At 36.7% G+C, this 23,238-nt stretch overlaps 3 protein-coding genes across 7 annotated transcripts in view; 2 read left to right on the top strand and 1 right to left on the bottom strand.

Annotated features, from left to right (window-relative positions):
- Positions 1 to 3,617, top strand: part of zfyve26 (zinc finger, FYVE domain containing 26) — a 28,229-nt gene extending 24,612 nt beyond the window's left edge. For all 5 annotated transcript variants that reach the window (XM_067386531.1, XM_067386527.1, XM_067386530.1 and 2 more), the window contains exons 38-41: positions 1,202 to 1,261; positions 1,350 to 1,532; positions 1,680 to 1,730; positions 1,825 to 3,617. In XM_067386531.1, coding sequence (XP_067242632.1) covers positions 1,202 to 1,261; positions 1,350 to 1,532; positions 1,680 to 1,730; positions 1,825 to 2,028 — 498 coding nt within the window. In that variant the 3' untranslated portion in view covers positions 2,029 to 3,617. The remainder of the gene's footprint in view (positions 1 to 1,201; positions 1,262 to 1,349; positions 1,533 to 1,679; positions 1,731 to 1,824) is intronic.
- A 105-nt stretch (positions 3,618 to 3,722) lies between these two features.
- rdh12 (retinol dehydrogenase 12) lies at positions 3,723 to 13,152 on the bottom strand. Its single transcript, XM_067386532.1, has 7 exons — positions 13,048 to 13,152; positions 9,684 to 9,802; positions 9,401 to 9,556; positions 9,198 to 9,302; positions 6,783 to 6,992; positions 6,489 to 6,678; positions 3,723 to 4,214 (listed from the first exon to the last, which is right to left on the bottom strand). Exons 1-7 carry the CDS (start codon positions 13,125 to 13,127, stop codon positions 4,112 to 4,114), a joined length of 963 nt encoding a protein of 320 aa, XP_067242633.1. The 5' UTR covers positions 13,128 to 13,152; the 3' UTR covers positions 3,723 to 4,111.
- Positions 13,153 to 13,844: 692 nt separating this feature from the next.
- vti1b (vesicle transport through interaction with t-SNAREs 1B) lies at positions 13,845 to 20,348 on the top strand. Its single transcript, XM_067386533.1, has 6 exons — positions 13,845 to 14,169; positions 14,539 to 14,597; positions 17,253 to 17,444; positions 19,002 to 19,175; positions 19,328 to 19,389; positions 19,493 to 20,348. Exons 1-6 carry the CDS (start codon positions 14,073 to 14,075, stop codon positions 19,584 to 19,586), a joined length of 678 nt encoding a protein of 225 aa, XP_067242634.1. The 5' UTR covers positions 13,845 to 14,072; the 3' UTR covers positions 19,587 to 20,348.
- The last annotated feature ends 2,890 nt before the right edge of the window (positions 20,349 to 23,238 follow it).

The following is a 23,238-nucleotide window of genomic DNA, read 5'->3' as shown; positions in this document are numbered from 1 at the left end:
GAATCTGAGGGTGCAAAAAAAAATCAAAATATTGAGAAAATCACCTTTTAAAGTTGTCCAAATGAAGTCCTTAGTAACGCATATCCACTCTTTAGTGTATTTACAGTAGGAAATTTACAAAATATCTTCATGGAACATGATCTTTAACTAACCCTTTAAGCAGCACAACTGTTTTCAACATTGATATTAATAAGAAATGTGTCTTGAGCACCAAATCATATCAGAATGATTCCTGAAGGATCATGTGACACTGAAGACTGGAGTAATGTCTGCTGAAAATTCAGCTTTGCTACAACAGGAATAAATTATATTTTAAAATATAAGAGACTTCCTTCAAAAATATAAATAAATAAAAAAATCTTCCCGAACCCAAACTTTTAAATGGTAGTGTTGTGTAGATATTTGGCACAGACTATATGTAACCCTGGACCAGAAAACCAGCCATAAGTCACACAGATATATTTGTAGCAATAGCCAACAATACATTGTATGAGTCAAAATTATAAATTTTTCTTTTATGCCAAAAATCATTTGGATATTAGTTCACCCAAAAATGAAATTTCTGTCATTAATTACTCACCCTCATGTCGTTCCAAACCTGTAAGACCTTCGTTCATCTTTGGAACACATATTAAGATATTTTTGATAAAATCTGATGGCTCAGTGAGGCCTGATGGGGAAAAAATATCCCAGAGAAAGCAATGAAATGACCACATTCAATGTCCAGAGAAGTATTTAAGACATTGTTAAAATAGTCAACATGACTGCAGTGGCTCAACCTTAATGTTATGAAGCAGTGAGATTACTTTTTGTGTGCAAAAAACTATTTCTTCTCATCTATGTCAGAACCACTGTGGAAACATGATACATTTTTTTTTGCAGGATTCTTTGCTGAATAGAAAGTTCATAAGAATATCATTTAAATAGAAATCTTTTTTAACATTTGTAAAGGTTTTTACTGTCACCTTTGCTCATATTTATGATAATATTAATATTTATGCATAATTTCTGAATAAAAGTATTATTTTCCTTCAAAAAAAAAATAAATAATAACTTATTGACACCACACTTTTGAAGTGATGTACATACAAGTGTCAAAACTGGTTGACAGTGCAATGTGGCATAAATCTAACAGACACTATAGATGAAATCTGATTTCAACAAACTACAGTATTAACAAATTTGGCTGCATTTTGAACAGGTGATGCTGGGAGGAAAGAACATTGAGGAAGGTTTTGGCATTGCATATCGAGTAATACAGGTAAGCATTTATGACACGGCTGTTACAGTTTGAGTCTTTGTCTCATTCACATATGACTCTGATTCTCGTTTTCTTTCACGTGGTGCAGGACTTCCAGCTGGAGGCACTGGCAGTGTACATACGGGTTGGACAGCGCCTGGTCCGGCAGCGCCAGTACTCGCCTGTGCGGCAGCTGCTGAAGTGTGTAGGGGAGTCTGGAACGGCCTCTAAACACGACTGTGACGCCATTGTGCTCAGCTGTGTCTCTGTGGCTGATAAGAGTCCTGCAGATGTGAGTCCCCAACCTAATGATCTCTTTTTTTTTTTTTCAGTTTGTGTTACTATAAGAAATATATAATTTTATATAAATAAATAATTAAATATGAAAGTATATAATTTACATTTATATAATAATTAAGTATATATTTTTTTTCCTCAGGCTAAAGAACTAGAGACCCTGATTCTGGAGTGTAAGAGTGCAGAAAACAAGGTTAGGTTTCTCTTTTTCTCAGTATGTATTTCTTTTTCTCTCACACTTTCTTTCTTCCCATCATTCACATTCTTTTCTCTATCTCTCTCTGTAGATAAAGGCATATCTCCAGTGCAGTAAGCTGCGGGCAGCGTATCTCCAGGCTGTGAAGCTTGAGCTTGTAAAGGCGGCTCCATTAGTACAGGATGTGATGCGGGCCGCTGAAAGCTCAGGTGACTCTGTCATGCACAACATCTGCCGCCAATGGCTCTCGGAGCATCAGGAACAATCATCAAAGCAACGACTCGGCAATAACTGATAACCACGACCAATCCCCATTGTGAACTCTTGATTCCAATTGGTCACTGAGTTATTCTGCTCTGCTTTGATTGGTTAGAGTGAAATAATAATATGCCATGAAATGAATCACCATCGTGCCACTTTTGTAACATGATGTCCATTCACATTCAAGCTCAGTTTGGGAGCAGCCCAACTCCCATCCTAGAACAAAAACCTCATCCGTGGAGGGTGTGATGAAAGGGGAACAAGGCCTACCAATCTACCGAAAACTGTGCCAGGTTACCTTTCACAGGGCCTGAGACAACATTTTACAGATAGAACAACGTTCACATCTGCATACATCTTCAGTATTTGACTGGGCTTATTCTCCTACCTCAGGAAAAGGGATTTTTCTTCTCATCTATGTAAAAAAGACTAATCACTGTGTCTAAATCTCATCCTGATGGAATAAGGTCATATAGTAGTGAAATTACTCTGCATCTGCCATGAAATTAATTCTTATTTGAGTTCTTGGCAAGTTTACAATGGTGTCACTATAAATTTAGTGTCTCTTCAGATTGTGTCTCTTCTAAAAAAACAAGGCTGTTTATTTTGGTCCTCACTGAGAGATTGCACTCAGATGTGGTTGACAAAAACGGTGTTATTAAAAGGGAAGGTATGATTTACAGGCATTATGATAAGTGCGCTCTGAGAACTAACATAAGCAGTATCTTAGATATTGCAAAACTCTAAACTAAAAGTTACAACAGGAAAGTAAGGGATTCTGGGTATAACATGGCAATTTGCAATATACTGTATCAGTGAAACATTGCTTATGTGTTTGTCTATAACGCAAATTACCCTACAATTCACAACCTGAAATTATGTGCACTCTTTATGAATGTGTGTGTATATATGTTAATCATATTAAACTATCTCTGACCCTCCTGTAATTTGTTTTATAATGTGGAATCTGTGTATAATGTGTATAAATGTTTGTGTAAAGTAAAAAGGGAGGAGGGTTCCCTCTTTTTAGTGATGTGTTACCCAAGTTTACCCAAAAATGAAAATCCTGTCATCATTTACTTCATGCCATTCCAAACCTGTATGACTTTCTTTATTCTGCAAAACATTAAAGAAGATATTTTGAAGAACACTAGCAACCAAACAACACCTGAGCTAATTGACTTCAATTGGACAGGTAAAACACTGAGACATTAAAAAATATAATCTTTTATGTTCCACAAAAGAAAAAGTCATACAGGTTTGGAATGACAAAGGTGAGTGAATCATGACAGATTAAATTTTTTTGCTGAACTATCCCTTTAAGGGACTGTGTCTGTTTTTTTTTCTTCCGAGGAACAAACTGAACAAATTCTGTTTACACAACCTATGCGCGTATTAAAATTAATAAAACTGTTACAGAGACGTTGCCAAAGAGACGGATGTACTTATGTCTAAATCCAATTAGAGTGACAAAGAAATTAGATATTAATTAAAATGAGTTATTAAATAGCTTTTTTTGTATAGCTAAATATATTTTGCTAAAAAAATTCTGACTAGTCTAACTGAATGAATCTCAGTTTTTTAGATTTAGTTTTAATTTTTTAAATCCTTGTTTTAATAATGAACCTCCTGATCATAGTATAAATTCTCTTTAATATTATTTGCAACATTTCCTTGTGTATTTGTATCTTTTAGCAAATAAAGAAAAATTCAAAAATTTTCACTGTATATATTTAAATATTTATCTCTGGTCATGAATGTATCACAGTAGTTAAAAGCACATCTGTATAAAAGACTTCAATATGCAGCTTCATGTGAGAATACTGAGATGGGAGTTAAAGCAGCATTCAAAATACATAATAAAAAACAGAATAATGAACAATGAAATCAAAATTCAAATCAAAATTGTTCTAGAGTAAAAAAAAACTCACTTGCTTGTCACAAGGGCATGATAGGAGAAAATTGTCAAAAAGGCAGAACAAAGTGGATTGTGCTATTTAAAAGCATAGATTTGAGTGATTAAGTGTTTCAAATTAAACCAAGAAATACATAAGAATGATCACTGAAAACGTTTAAGAAAAAAAGAGAAGAGATATTAAGTGTGTCAAATGAATGTTTCAGTCCCACTCGATGCCTAACAATTCACAGCTTACATCCCACAGTTTCCGTGCCGTCTCCTCACTCCGTCCCTGAGGGGCCACAAAAGCAGGGGCACAATCACTGTGTGGGAGAGACAAAGCGCGAGAGAGATGTTTAATAATACCAGAACCAAACAAACTATGTATGATGTAAGAGCTACAGTAGAGGGCAACTTTTTAATAAATAATGATTTCAATTTTAGTCTATTTTAACATAAAAAGCTATTATATGACTTCAGAAGTGTTGGCATATAGTGAACACATTGCATGGACTGCTTTAAAGCAAAGTCCCTTTCAATGAAAGTCTGTTCACTCAGCGGCCATATTTGAAATGCCTCCGGGCAGCTATTTGGTGCATCCAAGACCAACCCTGCGTTCCAATGTCCATACTATCCATCCTAAATAGTATGTGAGATTAAAATAAGTGTGTCCCAAAGCATAGTATGTTGAAAAGAGTATGCCAAAAGTCCCCGGATGGTCTACTATTTCCGGTAGATTTTCGAAGTGTGGATCCGTGCACACTATAAAGGCTAATATTGCCCACAACCCATTGCGCATTGGACGAGGATTCAGTTCAGAACTACAAACACGAGTAAAAAGTGTTAAAAAACTACAAAACATGGCGGATACGCGCGATCGACGCTGAGAGATTTGAGTGACTAATAATCATTTTAACCTGATAGAAAATATATATTTAATGTTACCCGTGTTATTTTTCATCTGCAAATACCAATGTGGACTTTTATAAAGATCCGAATGGCCATTAACTTTTAAATGTATCATTATGCATAAATATGAGGACAGTTCTCCACATGAAAGACCCGCGACTGCAGATCAACGTGCTGTGTTTCTCTCCGATACGGTAGGAAATTAACTAAATGAAATGTGGAGGATGTAAGATGATTGACAGGCCAGTTTACGGTGACAGGATGCGACAGAGAGAATTGACGCGATTGTATGACGTGTTAGTATGTCCCAAAGCTTGTCTACTCTTTTGCTACACACTCAAAAGTAAGTACTTTTTGTTCACAGAAAGAGTACATACTTTTAGGGCGTAGTATAAGTAGGCGAATTGGAACGCAGCACAAGTCCTATATATTTGAATGGGGGAATCCTGAAATCTCAAAAACTGCTTGCCGAACTCACAATTAAATAACATTTAAAATCAGAAGCAAACTACTATGTACTTTTGAATAATGTTGTTTCTTATGCTCAAATAGCGTTAAAAAAAGCGTATTTTTCAGGCTAGACCAGCCAATGCGCATGTGCATTCCTAAGAGCGAGTCTCAGGTTTCTATGGGAACCGGAGCTTCTAATGGTGCGTTCAAGTCCTCCTGGGAAGTTCGTATTTTGGAGGTGGGAAGTCGAAGGTAGGTGCGTTCAAGTCTCTATGGTTCAAGTCACTTTCGTCGGAGTATAATGTCGGTGTGCCTTCTCTAAATTAATTACACAAAATAAAAACACTTCTGCTTCTAAAAAATGTAGAGTAAAGAATGTGCATTAGTTGTATGTTGTTTTTTTTTATGTTTTTTAAATAATTTATGAAGCCATTGTAAACTTTATTGTTACATATTACATTTTTATATTGTGATGCTATCGTATTTTTTTTTTACTGGTAATCAGTTGTAAATAGAAAAATACCTGTAAGTATTGTGGTATTTCACTTTCTCACTGACACGCCCCCAACTCGTACAGATCGGAGCTTAAAGAAAATTACGAGCTTCCCACTGGTATTTACGACATTGTGGTGGTGTGTTAATGTCGTAAATACGATCTTTCCGACATGACTTGAACGCACCATAACAGCAGCTGCAGTGACGCAGTAACTTTACCAATCAGTGATTGGCTCTTTTACTCAGAAAACGGGACGTATTCCACCATATTGCGCGTTGCAGTTTCTCCCATTCACAAGTAATAGGAATGAACCATCTTTCTATATCTATAGTCTTTGTTTAAAAGCTCAGTTCACCCCAAAATGAAAATTCTGTCATCATTTACTCACCATCATGTCATTCCAAACCTGTATGGCTTATTATATGGAAAACAAAAGAATATATTTTGAGAATGTCTCAGTCCATACAATGAAAGTCATTGGTAACCAAAACTGTTTGGTTTAAAAAAAATCTTCAAAATATCTTCTTTTGTGTTCCATAGAAGAAAGACTTACAGGTTTGAAATGACACGAGAGTAAGGAAATGATAAAATTTCATTTTGGGGGGTGAACTATACCTTTAATGATTCTTTTATGGTGTTTGACCGCACCTGCCCCATCCACTTTTTATACAAGTAACAATGGTCAGGATATCTTGAAAAATTAATCTTCAGCATCAAGCAACTGTTCTGAAGTGTGCTGTACCTGAAATGTTTGCCTGAGATTGACTGGAGCTCCTCAGCGACGGCGCAATAGACAGAAGTTTGAGCTCCTTCCTTCGGGGTCTTCAGGAACATGGAGAAGACCGCAAACAGCAGCGACATTGCTGTAGAATGACGCACCAGCTCTGACCTCACCGTCCCCGGGTGCAGAGAATTCACAGTCACATTTGACCCTGATGAAATACAAGTCAAACTGACTTTTGCTGCAAAGCAGTATTCAGAATGTACCATTTATTTTTTCATTTTAGATCCATGTTTGAAACACAGCAGTACTCACCGTGGAGCCTGCGCGCTAGCTCGCGTGTGAAAAGCACGTTAGCCAACTTGCTCTGGCAGTAGGCAAGGCCGCTGTTGTAGCTACCCTGACTGTGCAGGTCGTGGAATCGAATCCAACCAAAATTATGTGCCAGGGAAGAAACGACCACGATTCGTGATGGGGCGCTACGCTTCAGCAGACCAATGAGGAGATATGTCAGCAGGAAGTGACCTAAATGAAAAGAGGTGCACACGTGAGTTAAAACATCAGGGTTATTTTATTATTATTTACTATAGTTGTAATTAGATGATTAGATTTAATAAATTTTCTATTTTCATTTAAAGTTTTTTTTCTATTTAGCTTTATTTTTATTTCAGTTTTAGTAATTTTAGTACTTCAACTTAATTTATTTTAGTTAGATCAGTTAGTTCAGTAAGTTTTTCAGCTAATATTTATATTTTATTTCAGCCTTATTTCAGTTAACAATAAAAAAATATTGATGATTTTAGTTAACAATAACAACACTTTAATATGTTCCTTGAGGTTCACTAATTTTTTTTTTTTTGCACAAAAAGACAAATATATATGTGTAAAATGATTATTTTCAACACACATTCTGACCCTCTTTCTGAAATGATCCATTTTTGAAGAGCAGCTCCTTTAAAGCTTGTCAATAAATGTCCACTGTTATGATTGGCTAACGCCATTTCATAGGAAACAGTATCAATGCCCACTCGCTATTGCACATGAGTGTCTTGAAAACATTATCCATATAAAACCTTAATATACAGATAAAGAAATTAAATAATTTACTTGCGGTTTGTGATGCTGCTGTCCTTTAACTGACTGCTTCATCCTTTAACAAAAGTTTCTTTGTGAACTCTCCATTATACTGTGCCTCGTTTACAAAACAAAATGCTCCGAACAAACATTTATTCCCCTGACACAGGTTTCATGGGAATAAATAAATCCACTTGTTTCTGACATTGGGTTCCTTCTTAAAGGTGTCATCGAACATTTTTTTACAAGATGTAATATAAGTCTAAGGTGTCCCCTGAATGTGTCTGTGAAGTTTCATCTCAAAATACCCCATAGATTTTTTAAAATTAATTTTTTTAACTGCCTATTTTGGGGCATCATTAACTATGCACCGATTCAGGGCTGCTGGCCCTTTAAATCTCATGCTCCCTGCCCATCGAGCTCGCGACTTTATAAAACAGTGCATTTACAAAGTTCACAGAGCTAATATAACCCTCAAATGGATCTTTACAAGATGTTCATCATATATGCTGCATGCATGCTTCGGGTCATGTGAGTATAGTATTTATTTGGATGTTTACATTTGATTCTGAATGAGTTTGAGGCTGTGCTTCGTGGCTAAAGCTAACATTACACACTGTTGGAGAGATTTATAAAGAATGAAGTTGTGTTTATGAATTATACAGACTGCAAGTGTTTAATAATGAAAATAGCGATGGCTCTTGTCTCTGTGAATACAGTAAGAAACGATGGTAACTTTAACCAACAGTAGCCTACATTAGCAACATGCTAACGAAACATTTAGAAAGACAATTTACAAATATCACTAAAAATATCATGTAATCATGGATCATGTCAGTTATTATTGCTCCATCTGCCATTTTTCGCTATTATTCTTGCTTGCTTACCTAGTCTGTTGATTCAGCTGTGCAGATCCAGACATTAATACTGGCTGCCCTTGTCTAATGCCTTTCATAATGTTGGGAACATGGGCTGGCATATGCAAATATCGGGGGCGTACACCCCAACTGTTACGTAACAGTCGGTGTTATGTTGAGATTCGCCTGTTCTTCGGAGGTCTTTTAAACAAATGAGATTTATATAAGAAGGAGGAAACAATGGAGTTTGAGACTCACTGTATGTCTTTTCCATGTACTGAACTCTTGTTATTCAACTATGCAGAGGTAAATTCAATTTTTAATTCTAGGGCACCTTTAAGTCTGTACAGAAATGCAAATGAGCTGTTTAAAATGGACGTGTCAAAGCAAATATTCTTTCACTCTTCATTTGTCATCTTGTTGGCAGACTCGAGCCATTCTGTTTGCTTCTGATGCAACACTCACATCCAGTGAATGGCAAATATCAGCCATTAAGTGACTGAACACCAGTGGGCGGAGCCTACGGTGCAATGATGTAGAACTATTCGCCGATGTCTTGCTCTAGAGGCAGTCATATGCAAATGTTTTTGCCCGTGTGACGTCACAGATCCCCCAATATCCAAACAAGCTATTTTTGGAGCTTAATTAAATACATGCTTTGTTTATAATGAGGATATTTTAAGCTATGAAACTTGCAGGATGTAATGTAAAGTCCTTTTATATGTCAAAAATTCAAGGCAAATTTGATTTCTCATGTCATGACCCCTTTAATATAAATACAAGTATTATTTACACTCACCCAGATGATTGACACCAATCTGCATCTCAAAGCCATCAGCCGTCTTCATATAAGGACACATCATGACACCCGCATTATTAACGAGGATGTGCAGGTGATCTACCTCTAAATGAAGAGACAAAAATCATTAATAAAAAGCAAAAATATATATTTTTTTCTTTTTTTTTGGTGGTTGAATTGCATCAGACATCATAAGGCAGTACCTCGCAGGAATCTCTGTGCGAAGGCTCGGATGGAGCAGGTGTCGGCCAGGTCCAGTTCCCTCACCTCCACTTTAGCTCCTCCCACTCGTGTACGGATCTCTGTCGCCGCCTCTTCGCCTTTCTCCACATCACGACATGCCAGAATCACACGTGCACCTGTTGGCAAACAGGTCTGAACTGTTACTTCAGTAAGCCTTATTTAAACTGAATTAATACAATTATTTCATTAGACATTTCCAAAGTTAAAAGGTATTTAGTAAAGGTGTTGAGGAATTGGACAGACCTCGAAAGGCCAAATCCAAAGCGGTTTCCTTCCCAATTCCTGAGTTTGCTCCTGTGATCAAGGCAACTTTTCCATCTAACCGTGCTGTGGATCGACACATTCCTCCTGCTGCATATTTCCTGCACAGACATTGCAATTTAACATAAATAGATTTATTTACGGTTAATCACGGCATTCGGATATCAAATATCTGAATATGGACTGTTGTCCATGGCAACAGTGCGTAACTGACCAGGAATCTGTTTCTCCATGGTCTCATGGTCTCAATCAGCCCCCTAGTTTGTGAATCAGTATATCACATGTACAAATTCAGTAAGGACCTGGCTCACTAAACATTAGGACACTGTTGGTTACATGACAACATCCTCACTGTACAATGTCACTGCTGGCTCGCATGATTTATGTTTTGCACTTTAGCACTTCCGTCAATGGAACATTAGTGAGCATTGGTGCTCCCTGGTTTTCACGGTGCATTATGGGACTTTTTAGGGAGGGAACATTTCAGTGCACTGAAAGGACTTTGTGATTGAGACAGCCCTTAAAATGGACTCCCTGATCAGTGCCCTGACTACTGAACTAGGCAGCTGATTGAGATGCACTCAACAATTCTCAAATATCTAAATCAGCCAATCATATGGCAGAAACTCAATGCATTTAGGCATGTAACCGAAGCATCAGAATGGGGAAGAAAGGCGATTTAAGTGGCTTTGAACGTGGCATGGTTGTTGGTGCCAAACGGGCTGGTCTGATCATTTCAGAAACTGCTGATCTACTGGGATTTTCACGCTCAACCATCTCTAGGGTTAACAGAGAATGGTCCTAAAAAGAGAAAATATCTAGTGATATGTAGTTCTGTGGGCGAAAATTCCTTGTTGATGTCAGAGGAGAATGGCCAGACAGCAACTCAAATATCCACTCGTTACAACTGAGGTCTGCAGAAGAGTGTCTTTGAACTCACAACATGTCAAACCTTCAAGCAGATGGGCTGCAGCAGCAAAAGACCACACCGGGTGCCACTCCTGTCAGCTCAGAACAGGAAACTGAAGCTACAATTCACACGGGCTCACCAAAATTGGACAATAGTAGATTGGAAAAACGTTGTCTGGTCTGATGTGTCTTGATTTCTGTTGCAACATTTAGATAGTAAGGTCAGAATTTGGCATAAACAACATGAACAGGGTTCCCACTCTTTTTCAGCGATCATTTTCCAGGACATTTTCAATTTTACAACAATGGGAATAAATACTGGGATTACGCCCTAAAGTAATATATTGCTCTCTAAATCTTTAAAAGGTTTATTGCCATGACTTAACTATAAAATCAGTTTTTAATATGAGCTCTTAGTCATACATTATGACTATGGAAGATTGTTTCCGTTAAAAAAAGGTAATTTCGACTTTTTTTCTCGCAATTGCAAGTTTATATCTCACAATTCTAAGAAATGAAGTAATGAGCGACGAGAATATTTTTGGAGTGCCAAAAAAAAAAAAAAAAAAAAAAAGACTTATTTAGTGATGGCCGATTTCAAAACACTGCTTCAGGAAGCATCGGAGCACAGATGAATCAGTGTGTCGAATCTGCTGTTCAGAGCGCCAAAGTCACGTGATTTTAGCCGTTGGCAGTTTGACACACAATCTGAATCATGATTCGATACACTGATTCATTTGTGCTCCGATGCTTCCGGAAACAGTGTTTTGAAATCGGCCATCACTAAATAAGTCGTTATTTTGTTTTTTTGGCGCTCCAAAAATATTCTTGTCGCTTTATAATATTAATATTGAACCACTGTACTCACATGAACTGATTTAAATATGTTTTGAGTACCTTTATGGATCTTGAGAGAGGAAGTGTCATTGCTCCCTATGCAGGCCTCACTGAGCCATCGGATTTCAACTAAAATATCTTAATTTGTGTTTCTGATGTTTTCATACTTAATTCTTCACCTTAATTCTTAGTTATTTTGCAGTTACAGTATCTTATCCACCTGTTTTTGTCTGACCCTGCTGACCCAATGAGCATTTCGCTGTCCAGTGGTCATGCCTTAACAGCAATTTCTAGTATTGCATTAGTATTGCATCCTTCTCCTGGGAATTTGATCATTTTTGACTTTTCAGTCTGAGATAAATCTCTTTTTGGCTCATTTTATCTGTAAAAGAAAACAAGCCTTCATAAATACTTTGTGACTAAATACAAAATTAATAGTAGTTATTAAGATGGATTGGTTTGGAATTGTGTGCTTGAAATTAAAATTGATTTTCTGATAAACTCTTTGGTCTCGACTAAAGAAAAACCCAAGAACTTTTTTAAAAAAAAAATTTCCAGGACAACTACAAGATTTCCAAGACATTTTACATTTTCTCTAATTTACCATGTGTTTCCTAGGACTGGAAAATTTGTCATCAATTTTCCAGGTTTTCAAGGTTTTCCAGGACGAGTGGGAACCCTGCATGAAACCATAGATCCATCCTGCTTTGTATCATCGGTTCAGGCAGCTGGTGGTGCTTTAATGGTGTGGGAGATATTTTCTTGGAACACTTTGGGTCCCTTAATACCAACTGAGCATCGTTTAAACACCACAGCCTACCTGAGTATTGATGCTGACCATTTCCATCCCTTTATGACCACACAGTACCCATCTTCTGATGGCTACTTTCAGCAGGATGTGACGCTCAAGCTCAAGTCATCTCAAACTGGTTTCTTAACAATGACAATAAGTTCACTATAATCATAGTAATCAATACATAACCAATAAGAAAAAAAAATCCTAAAATCTTGATTTGTATTTCATACATTTATATTCTTGATTTAGCATTCCATAGTCCTAAACTATGATTATACAGTGTGATTTTTTATACAGTATGCATTTATCCAACACTTAAAGCTGTCAAGGGATCCGTCAAACTTCAGCCAATGACGCAGCGCGGTTACGCGAAGGGGCGGGGTGATCCGCCCATGCTGTCATTCTATTGGTTGGTTTCTAGAGCAGATCATGTCAAGAGGAGGCGTTTCCACCAAGCGCCAACCTTCAGCAATATTGTGCCGATTACTGCGCTCATTTTACAATCGATAAATAATATCGTGTCGTATGTAGAATGTGATTTCCAACATTAAAAGGTCGAGTTCGGTTATATTAACACTTGAGACTATTTAAGACACTGCACTGGGCTGCACGCTTCAGTGGCTGCAATGCTTTCTTTACCTCCATAGACTGATGTTTCTGTCTTAGTCTCTGATGCTCTCATCCCTGACGCACATTGTGCTCTTGATTTACAGAAAGAATGAAGGTTTCCTTGCAAAGTCCTTTCAGAATAAATAAGACTGAATAGCATTTTCAAATCTTTCTCTCCAAAAATGGCAGAATTACCTGATTTGAGGGGACAGCAGCCTTAAAATCATCGCGACCACCCCTAAACCAGCCGCGATCACTCCGAGCATAAGCATCATGAAACCGTGAGCTGCCCTCCGTCTGTCTCTGTCGGTGTGGATGTGTTCAGCCTCCCACTCACATCTACAGCTGTGCTCCCAGGGAATGATGGGATTGTAGTTTCCATTGTCTGGACAATTTATTTTCAATATTCATTAATGTCTTGCTGAAAAAAATATTGTATTTTAAAATTATTTTATTTACATTTACTAGCAGCTTATTTTTTATTATTATATAATTATTATTCTCTCTCTCTCTCTCTCGTGTGTGTGTGTGTGTTTGTGTGTGTGTGTGAAAGAGAGAGTTGACGTTTTTGTAGTATTGTAAAATAAACAAAACATGGCAATAAAATGTCTTAAAAATGAAACTTTGAAATAAAACCTTTTCAGGAACTAAAATCATAAAAACAAATGTGAACACATTATTCTTGTTTAATTTGGGTAAAAAAGCCATGGTACAATCTTAATAAGTCGTTTATTTAAGTTAATTACGGATATATGTATTTTTCAAATTAAATTTTCAAAACCAGTTTATTTGGGTTTTCTGGATAATGTAAACTACAGATCCCACAATGTATTCATGACACTAGCTGTCTACATGTTTGCCCTGTTGAACTGTTGCACATTTTTTGTTGAATTTTGCAATATAACGCATCTTAAAGTATAAGTGATACACGTAAATGTGATTAAATCTGCTTTTTAGGTGTTAGAATTTTTAAAAACAATGTCTTGGATCTTTCGCTCGCTTTTTGTTTTCAGGCAAAATGAAAACCACCTATAATCACGAGGTCCGACGCGGAAGCATCAGCTGCTGTCCCGAGGATCTTGTTATTGCCTGAAAAGCCGATTCTTTTCATTATTTTCAGATCACAGCAAACGTCAAACTCACTGTTGTTTTATTACATTCTTATTGATATCGAAAAGTCACGTTTATTTGCTTAAGGCTTGGTTAAAATCGCTCCCAATATGTCTTCCGAGGAGTTTGAAAAGCTGCATGAGATGTATAAATCTCTGTATGAAGAAGTGAAGTTGATACCTGAACGGGCGCAGAGGTGCCAGGGAGGTGAATAAACTCTTGATATCTAGAAATAATGAATAATGACAGCAGATGTGGTTCTCCACAGAGTATTCGGACAGTTGAGTGCAGGTGCAAGTGTATTAATGAGAGCAGGACAGAAATACGGCTTTGGTATTTTTCTTAGCATACGTTTTTGCTTTTCAATGTTATTTTACTCAAAATTATTATTATTATTATCATTATTATATCACAGGAGGCTACAGCTGGAAACAGTAAGATGTCAGTCTACCCCCGATAATATCCCCCGGTGTCAGTTGTATGCCTTGTGTTATTGTGGTGTATATATATATATATATAACAAAAATAAACTGGCTTTCTGGACTCAACCTGACTAAACCCATTTTTGTTTTCCAGAGGAAAGGAAGAGGATTGTCAGGGACTTTGATGAGCGTGTTTCGGAGGCTGAAGAAGTGGTATGTTACAATGTTAATTTTAATCTCAGTCTTAAAGGGTTAGTTCACCCAAAAATTAAAGTTCTGTCATTAAGTACTCACCCTCACGTGGTCCCAAACCCGCAAGACCTTCGTTCATCTTCAGAACACAAATTAAGATTTTATAATTTTTTATATAATCCAAGAGCTTTCTGAGCCACACATAGGTAGCAATGTCTTTGCTCCTTTTGAGGTCCAGAAAGGTAGTAAAGACATTGTTAAAATAGTTCATGCAATCACTATGTCAATAGCGTAGGAGATTGACATAGAAGACAAGAAATTGTAGAATAAAGTAATTATTTTTGTTTAGTTTTTGTGCACAAAATGTATTCTCTTCGCAGAGTACTTAATGACAGAAATGTCATTTTTGGGTGAACTAACCCTTTAATTCACACTATAGATGAAAGTTTGGACACAATCTTAAAATTGTGATTACTAGTCCTAGAAAAGTCAAATTAAAGAGTCATGTTAATTTCTATAGTAAATTATAACCTCTTATATAATTTATATTATAATTATTATATAATTTATGTTTGGCAAATAGAATGGAATGAGTGTATACATAACAAATTATATGAGGTGAATCCAGTCATAAATCACTGTTATTATTTTGAAAATGGACATGATCATGTTGTGTATACAAGATGTCGAATTGGTCATTCAAGACTCATTCATATTTATTGAAAGGAGAAGTGAAACTGGTTTGTGACTTGTGTAAGAATGTTTTAAATGTAAAACATATTTTAATAGAATGTCCAGTTTTAAATGGCATTAGACAGTGTTTTTATTCAGAAAATATATTAATGGACATTTTTTAAAAAGGTCTCTCCTGGAAGAATTCTAGAATTATTTTTATCACAAATTAAATTGAAAAATTCTATATGATATTATTATTATTATTATTATTATTATTATTATTGCTGTTGTTGTTATTGCTATTTATGCATGTTTTTGTATATTGATTGTTCCTTAAGCATTTTTTTATATTACTGTAAATAACATAAAATTTGAAATGATATTGTAATGAGAATTTTTAAATACTGTTAATATTGCCATGAATATAGCCTTTGTTGCTAATATGGCATTAAATCATGAATAAATAAATAAATAAATGAATAATTATATAATTATTATATAAATAATAGGCTAGAAATTGCTTTTTTTCCCTTTTTTTTTTTTTTTTGAAATGCAATCTCTATAAAATATGACATTTGATTTGGCAGCTATCATTACCTTCAAGCAATCGTTAACGATGGGAAAGGTTAATGTTATTCTGATATTGAAATTTTTTGGCATTGACACAGTACTGTTGCATAAAAATGTACAAAGAGTGGGAACCCTGATGACATTTACATTATATTTGTATTTTAATGCAAACCATGCAAGGTTTCTTAGAAATTTATAAAAATATTAGTAAACAAATTTATGATGCTCTCAGCAGATAGGGTGGAGGTTGGCAGGTCATTCCACTTGAGGGTGAAGGGTTTGAAGAGTTTCATAATTCTCACGAATGCCCTGTACAAATACCCACACTTGCAATCTTGGCTACTTGAGAGCTTGTGCACGTGACAGGAAGTAAGTGCGCAAGACTGTCTTAAAAACGCCAAAGGGCAATGCCCTTAATGCACACTAAATCCACACTATCTTGAATGCCGCTTCAGAGCAGTATTCGATGCTAAGCGTATCCCATCATGCGTTATGTTCGGGAGTTCATGTGCCCCAAAATCGTGAGATGTTGAGGAAAACATTCCACTGTGAGTTAAATTAATTAGATATTACATATAATTTGGTAGTAAAACATAAAGTGTTGCACATTTTATTGGTGCAAATATGGGTAGGGCATGTGTATTTTGTACAACATTTGCAACTGCTTTTTATCACTTAATTAGAAGCACCACAATTTTAAAATTGCATCTACTTTAGTTACATAGCGACTACTGACTTAATAAACTTAGAAGTTTATTTTAAAATATAAAGTACTGAAAATAAAAAAAAATTGTAAACATCAGGTAATCAAAAGTTCTAAACACACTTGCGGTCTTTACGCCTACTTGAACACTTGAGCCAAATACAGGAAATACGTCATGTAAGTAGACAAGTGGTCAAGTGCAAAGACCGCAAGTGTGGGTGTTTGGACAGGGTAGAAAGCTTTGATGATTTGCATTGCAAAAATACATTTTCTTGGACCAGTTTGAGACACCAGGTGGCAGTAGTGCTTCAGACAACCAGTGACAGTCTGCCTTGTTACAACATGCAAAAAGCCATAGCTCACCAAAAATGGAAAATTTTGTCATTATTTACTCACCCTCAAGTTGTTCCAAACCTGTATGAATTTCTTTCTTGTGCTGAACACAAAAGAAGATATTTTTTAAAAATGTCGATAACCAAACAGTTGATATGACCCCATTGACTTCCATAGTATTTTTTTTTCCATACTGTGAAAGTCATTGGGGCCCATCAGTTGTTTGCTTACCGACATTCTTCAAAATATCTTCTTTTGTGTTCAGCACAAGAAAGAAATTCATTGATTGAAAGTGACAGTAATGACATTTATAATGTTACAAAGGATTTCTATTTCAAATAAATGTTGTTCTTTCTATTCATCAAAGAATACTGAATGTGTGATGTCTCTCCCAGCTTCAGGGCATGGAACAGGAGCTGTTTGGTGCTCCGTCATCCTTCCGAACCCCCATGTCAACAAAGATTCGACTGTATCGGCGAGATTTGGCCAAACTGCAGAGAGACATACGCCTCTCAACAACACCAGGGTTTTCAAGTCACCTTGGAGACAGCAGACAAGGGATATATACTGCACAGAATGACCAAAGTGTAAGTAAAGTCTTACCAGTCCTTCATTAGAAAGAAGTAGTTCACATAATGATAAAGATTCTCTCATGAATTACACACATTCACATGCATTTTGCAAAGGTTAGGGTTAGAAAGTCTGTTTGTTTGTTGTGGAAAAAATGTTCATGGTAGGATTAAGATCAGTTGATGAAAGGGCTTCCTTTTTGACAGCAGAGAACATGTTTATATCACGGTGACCTTGGTGTTACTGAGGATTGACAAATTTGACCATCTCTGCTTGATTTGGATTAAGAAAGAAAACACACTGCCTTGTACTTAGAGAGGCTGTTGTGTTCAAATTCAAGCTGCTCTTCCTTGATTACACACAAGTCTTGCTCAATGATGTATACCATGATGATAGAGAATTTCTACATCTCTCCAGTTGGATCTAGTTTTCATCAGGCTAGAACTGGCTACAACCCACCTCCACAAATGGGTATTCCTACAGGAAATTCCTTAAGTACACCAGAGATCTCTATCTTCCCTGCGTGTTTTTTAATGACACACCTTGCCAGCATTCCACAAGTGATACGTAAGCTTGTAAACTGTTATATGGTGTATAGTGTTCTCTTCAACAAAACACGGTACTCGCTCGGTTTGTTGTTTTATTTGTTTGATTGATTGAAGGGAGTCTTAAATATGCTTTCCAAATAATTGTCATTCTACTTATGTAATAAAAACAAAAAACAAAAAACAAGTCCACCCAGTTTGTCATTGCATACACACAGAAATCAACATTGTGAGATGCTGGTGAACTCCCTACCACTTTACAAACAAAGATGCCTGTTGCACTGGAGTGGAATGATTTGTTTCTGTTGCGCACACAGGAGGTTGCCTTGAGCAAGGTCATCCAGTATGTCCCAAGAGTCCTGTTTCTGAACTCTCTGATACTGAGGAAGTGAAGGTCATAAGAAAGACCTGAATAGAATAGCATATACTTTCTTTTGAGTGGACTTTATGAGGGATTTATGAGGCACTTGTTTGATTCAGTGACAGTCAAATGAGCAATAGTGAGGAACAGTTACTGCTTATTTTTTCATCTGTCTTCAGCTCCATACATATTTTTCCCTTTAGTTTTTTCTGGCTTCAGTCGTTCTAAGCATGGATATTAATTACAACATTACAGCATTTAAGTCTAAGCTAAAAAAGTGTTTGAAAATCAGACAAAAATACAAAGACTCATCTCATTAAATATTGTGAATCAAGTAATTAAACCAAAAAAAAAAAAAAAAAACGCTTATTTGCTGTATAAAATGATTATATAGTATTAGTCAATTATACAATTTAAGTAATTGATGAAACAGTGTATTATACAATTTAATCAATTACTTAAATTCTATAATAGACTTATGTTATTAAGGATTATACAGTGTGTTAAAAATGAACTAAAAGTTGTGCTCTGTTGTAGTATTATCTGTATTTGATGTCAGTCAACCAGATCAGTAATTTTGGCTAAAGACGGACATTGGTATTATGAGTATGCAGCAGGTCTTAGTTAAAGAGTTACTAATTCTCGAATTGTTATGTTTGTTTTTGCAGACTCATCTTCAGTCCCAGCGTGCTTTGCTCATCCAGGGGACAGAGTCTCTAAATAATGCGTCAAAAAGTATTGAGCGAAGTCAACAGATTGCGGCAGAGACCGACCAGATTGGCACAGACATCATTGAAGAGCTTGGAGAACAGAGAGAACAACTGGACCGCACAAGAGACCGAGTGAGCAAGAGATATCTAGACCAGTCCACATTATTGTTACTGTTGAACGAGCAGATAACAAACTGCACAAGTGAAATGTCTAGAATGAATTCACTTCTTCTCTCTTTCTCTTCTCTTACTACCCCATTTCTCTTCTGTTACCTCCTAATCAGTTGGTTCACACTGGAGAGAACCTGAGCCGCAGCAGGAAAATCCTGCGCGCAATGTCCAGACGGTGAGACTTGCACACTTGTGAAACACATTTTACATCACTAGAATTATTTCCAAATCTCTTTCTGAGAATATACTCAATCAAGTTTCCGTTCCTGTCATTTCAGACTGGTGACGAACAAACTCCTCCTATCAGTCATTATCATCATGGAGCTGGCCATCTTAGGGGCGGTGGTTTACTTGAAGTTCTTTCGCAAGTAGGCAAAGAGACACACAAGATTGTAAAAGACTCCACTTCTTCCTTTTCTTCTTCCTCATGTTCACTGGTGTCTGGCCAGGTGACAATGTACTGGATGCTTTTGTGACTGTGGGTGTCACATGGACATGTAAGAGCGGTTATTTTAAGTGCTAAACTGTATTAGCATAAGTAGTGCTCTCAGGGTGAAAAGAAGAGTGTGACCATGGTGCATTCAGACTGTTGGAGGATCAGGACCTGTATAAAGAGGAGAGATGGCTTTACTCCCTCCTTGGCTGTCTTAATCAAGGTGCCAAGGTGTAGATGTATGGACAGATGAATGGTGTAAATGAAGCAACCAGTGCAAAAAGTGGAAAAAGAATATATATGCAATCTATCTGCATTTTTATACACATCAATCACTTTAAAGGGATAGTTCAATTAAAAATGTATATATGATTCTGTCATCATTTAATCACCCTCATGTTGTTCCAAACCTCATGTAAAAAACCACATTGGACCCCATTGACTTTCATTGTATGCTTAAAAATGGTTGAAACATTCTTCAGAATACCTTCTTTTGTATTTCATAGAAGAAAGTAAGTCTTACCGGTTTGAAACGACATGAGGGTGAGAAACTTATGCCAGAATTTTTATTTTTGAGTGAACTCTCCCTCTAACTGTTACTGAACTTTTAACTGTGATCAGAATTATATTGTGTATTAGACTTTTTTTTTGAGAGAAGTGATAACATGGCATTAAATGTAACAGCTCTTGGGCGTTCGTTCCTAAAATTGGGTGTGTGTTTTCCTTTAGTTTTTCTACCAATCTGTCACAACAAAGCTGAGGGTACTCCAGGCCAAGAGAATGACAGCTATAAACATGCACGTCACTTGCTTCATAAGCCTTGGTTGGTGGAGAAATGGGTGTGTTTAGCCTGTCAGATATGGGGGTAGACATTACTGTAAACAACTGAGAATAAAGTGTCAGGAACACCTGTTATGGTGGAAATAGCAATGTCCAGGGCTATCAGGTCACCTTGACATACTGACATTTTGCCAGCTGACTGTTGGTATTTTTTGTCATTTTAGGACAAAACAGTAGTAGTATCAGTGGAGGCCAGTCACTTGCAATCATGTTTGTGAGTGATTTGAGGTGTGCGCAGGTGATTCACCTTTTACATGTTGTTTATAATCTCCTTCTATCATTCCCATCACATTCCGCAGTCATACACAGATGTATTGATAGGATTATAAAAGTGCATAACAGGTCATTCAACTGATTACACCTTCAAATCAATCACAACCCCAAACAAAAGGTCTTTTTGTAATTGCATTAGGTGGATTAGTTTATTAATGGCGCTTACTAAAATAAACGTCATTGTTACCAGTACTCAGGGTGAGGGATTTGAACAGCTACGTTTATCAAATTAGTAAACCTAACCTAACTTGAATAGCCTTACAATGAAGAGACTATTAAATCAAGATTAATCCTTTATCAAAATGCATTAATTAATTAAAAACAATGCATATATGAAAAGTAAGGAGTTTAATTATAAGGTGTGTATATTCCAAATACTTTGTGTTTTAATGTAAATAACATTTAGATTAATCTTTCATTGCTCAGCCTAACTGACTAAACTGTTGATCATATTTGCCAGATTTAGTTTTATTATTTGGCATTTTCAGCAACCTTCTAAGACAAACAAAACATAACTGTTTATTCTAAATGTTGGGGGGTGGTTTCCCTGACAGAGAAAGCATAGTCATAGACCAAAATGGCACTTTAAACCAGATTAACAGAAATCCGTTTTCTCTGTCATGGATTTAAATAGTCCTAGACTTAGTTTAGTCCAGAGTTTAATAAACTGATTTTCTGGAGGAAGACTAGAGGTACTCCAGGACTAAATTGAGGCTTAAAGGAGGCAGGTTTAACATCAGATTACTGTCGTGTTTCAAAGAAGACACACACATATACACACATATACAGTCAGGTCCATAAATATTGGGACATTGACACAGTTCTAATCTTTTTGGCTCTATACACCACCACAATGGATTTGAAATGAACAAGATGTGCTTTTTTTTTACTTTCAACTTTAATTTGAGGGTATTTACATCCAAATCAGGTGAACGGTGTAGGAATTACAATAGTTTGTATATGTGCCTCCCACTTTTTAAGAGACCAAAAGTAATGGGACAATTGGCTGCTCAGCTGTTCCATGGCCAGGTGTGTGTTATTCCCTCATTATCCCATTTACAAGGAGCAGATAAAAGGTTCAGAGTTCATTTCAAGTGTGCTATTTGCATTTGGAAATTGTTGCTGTCAACTCTCAATATGAGATCCAAAGAGCTGTCACTATCAGTGAAGCAAGCCATCATTAAGCTGAATAAACAAAACAAACAAAAATACTTCAGGTGTGGCCAAATCAACTGTTTGGAACATCCTTAAAAAGAAAGAATGCACCGGTGAGCTCCGCAACACCAAAAGACCCGGAAGACCACGGAAAACAACAGTGGTGGATGACCGAAGAATTCTTTCCCTGGTGAAGAAAACACCCTTCACAGCAGTTGGCCAGATCAAGAACACTCTCCAGGAGGTAGGTGTATGTGTGTCAAATTTAACAATCAAGAGAAGACTTCAGCAGAGTGAATACAGAGGGTTCACCACAAGATGTAAACCATTGGTGAGCCTCAAAAACAGGAAGGTCAGATTAGAGTTTGCCAAACAACATCTAAAAAAGCCTTCACAGTTCTGGAACAACATCCTATGGACAGATGAGATCAAGATCAATTTGTACCAGAGTGATGGGAAGAGAAAAGTATGGAGAAGGAAAGGAACTGCTCATGATCCAAAGCATACCACCTCATCAGTGAAGCATGGTGGTGGTAGTGTCATGGCATGGGCATGTATGGCTGCCAATGGAACTGGTTCACTTGTATTTATTGATGATGTGACTGCTGACAAAAGCAGCAGGATGAATTCGGAAGCGTTTCAGGCAATATTATCTGCTCATATTCAGCCAAATGCTTCAGAACTCATTGGACGGCACTTCACAGTGAAGATGAACAATGACCTGAAGCATACTGCAAAAGCAACCAAAGAGTTTAAGGGAAAGAAGTGGAATGGTATGCAATGGCCAAGTCAATCACCTGACCTGAATCCGATTGACCATGCATTTCACTTGAAGACAAAACTGAAGGGAAAATGCCCCAAGAACAAGCAGGAACTGAAGACAATTGCAGTAGAGGCCTGGCAGAGCATCACCAGGGATGAAACCCAGCGTCTGGTGATGTCTATGCGTTCCAGAATTCAGGCTGTAATTGACTTCAAAGGATTTGCAACCAAGTATTAAAAAGTGAAAGTTTGATTTATGATTTTTAATCTGTCCCATTACTTTTGGTCCCTTAAAAAGTGGGAGGCACATATACAAACTGTTGTAATTCCTACACCGTTCACCTGATTTGGATGTAAATACCTTCAAATTAAACCTAAAAGTCTGCAGTTAAAGCACATCTTGTTCGTTTCATTTCAAATCCATTGTGGTGGTGTATAGAGCCAAAAAGATTAGAATTGTGTCGATGTCCCAATATTTATGGACCTGACTGTGTGTGTATGTATATGTATATGTATATATATATCTATATCACACTCACACTCACACTCACACTCACTCTC

Source organism: Chanodichthys erythropterus, chromosome 5, assembly GCF_024489055.1.
Source record: "Chanodichthys erythropterus isolate Z2021 chromosome 5, ASM2448905v1, whole genome shotgun sequence".
NCBI classification, from domain to species: domain Eukaryota; kingdom Metazoa; phylum Chordata; class Actinopteri; order Cypriniformes; family Xenocyprididae; genus Chanodichthys; species Chanodichthys erythropterus.
The sequence above is the reverse complement of the archived record's forward strand: the minus strand, read 5'-3'. Positions and strand labels throughout refer to the sequence as shown.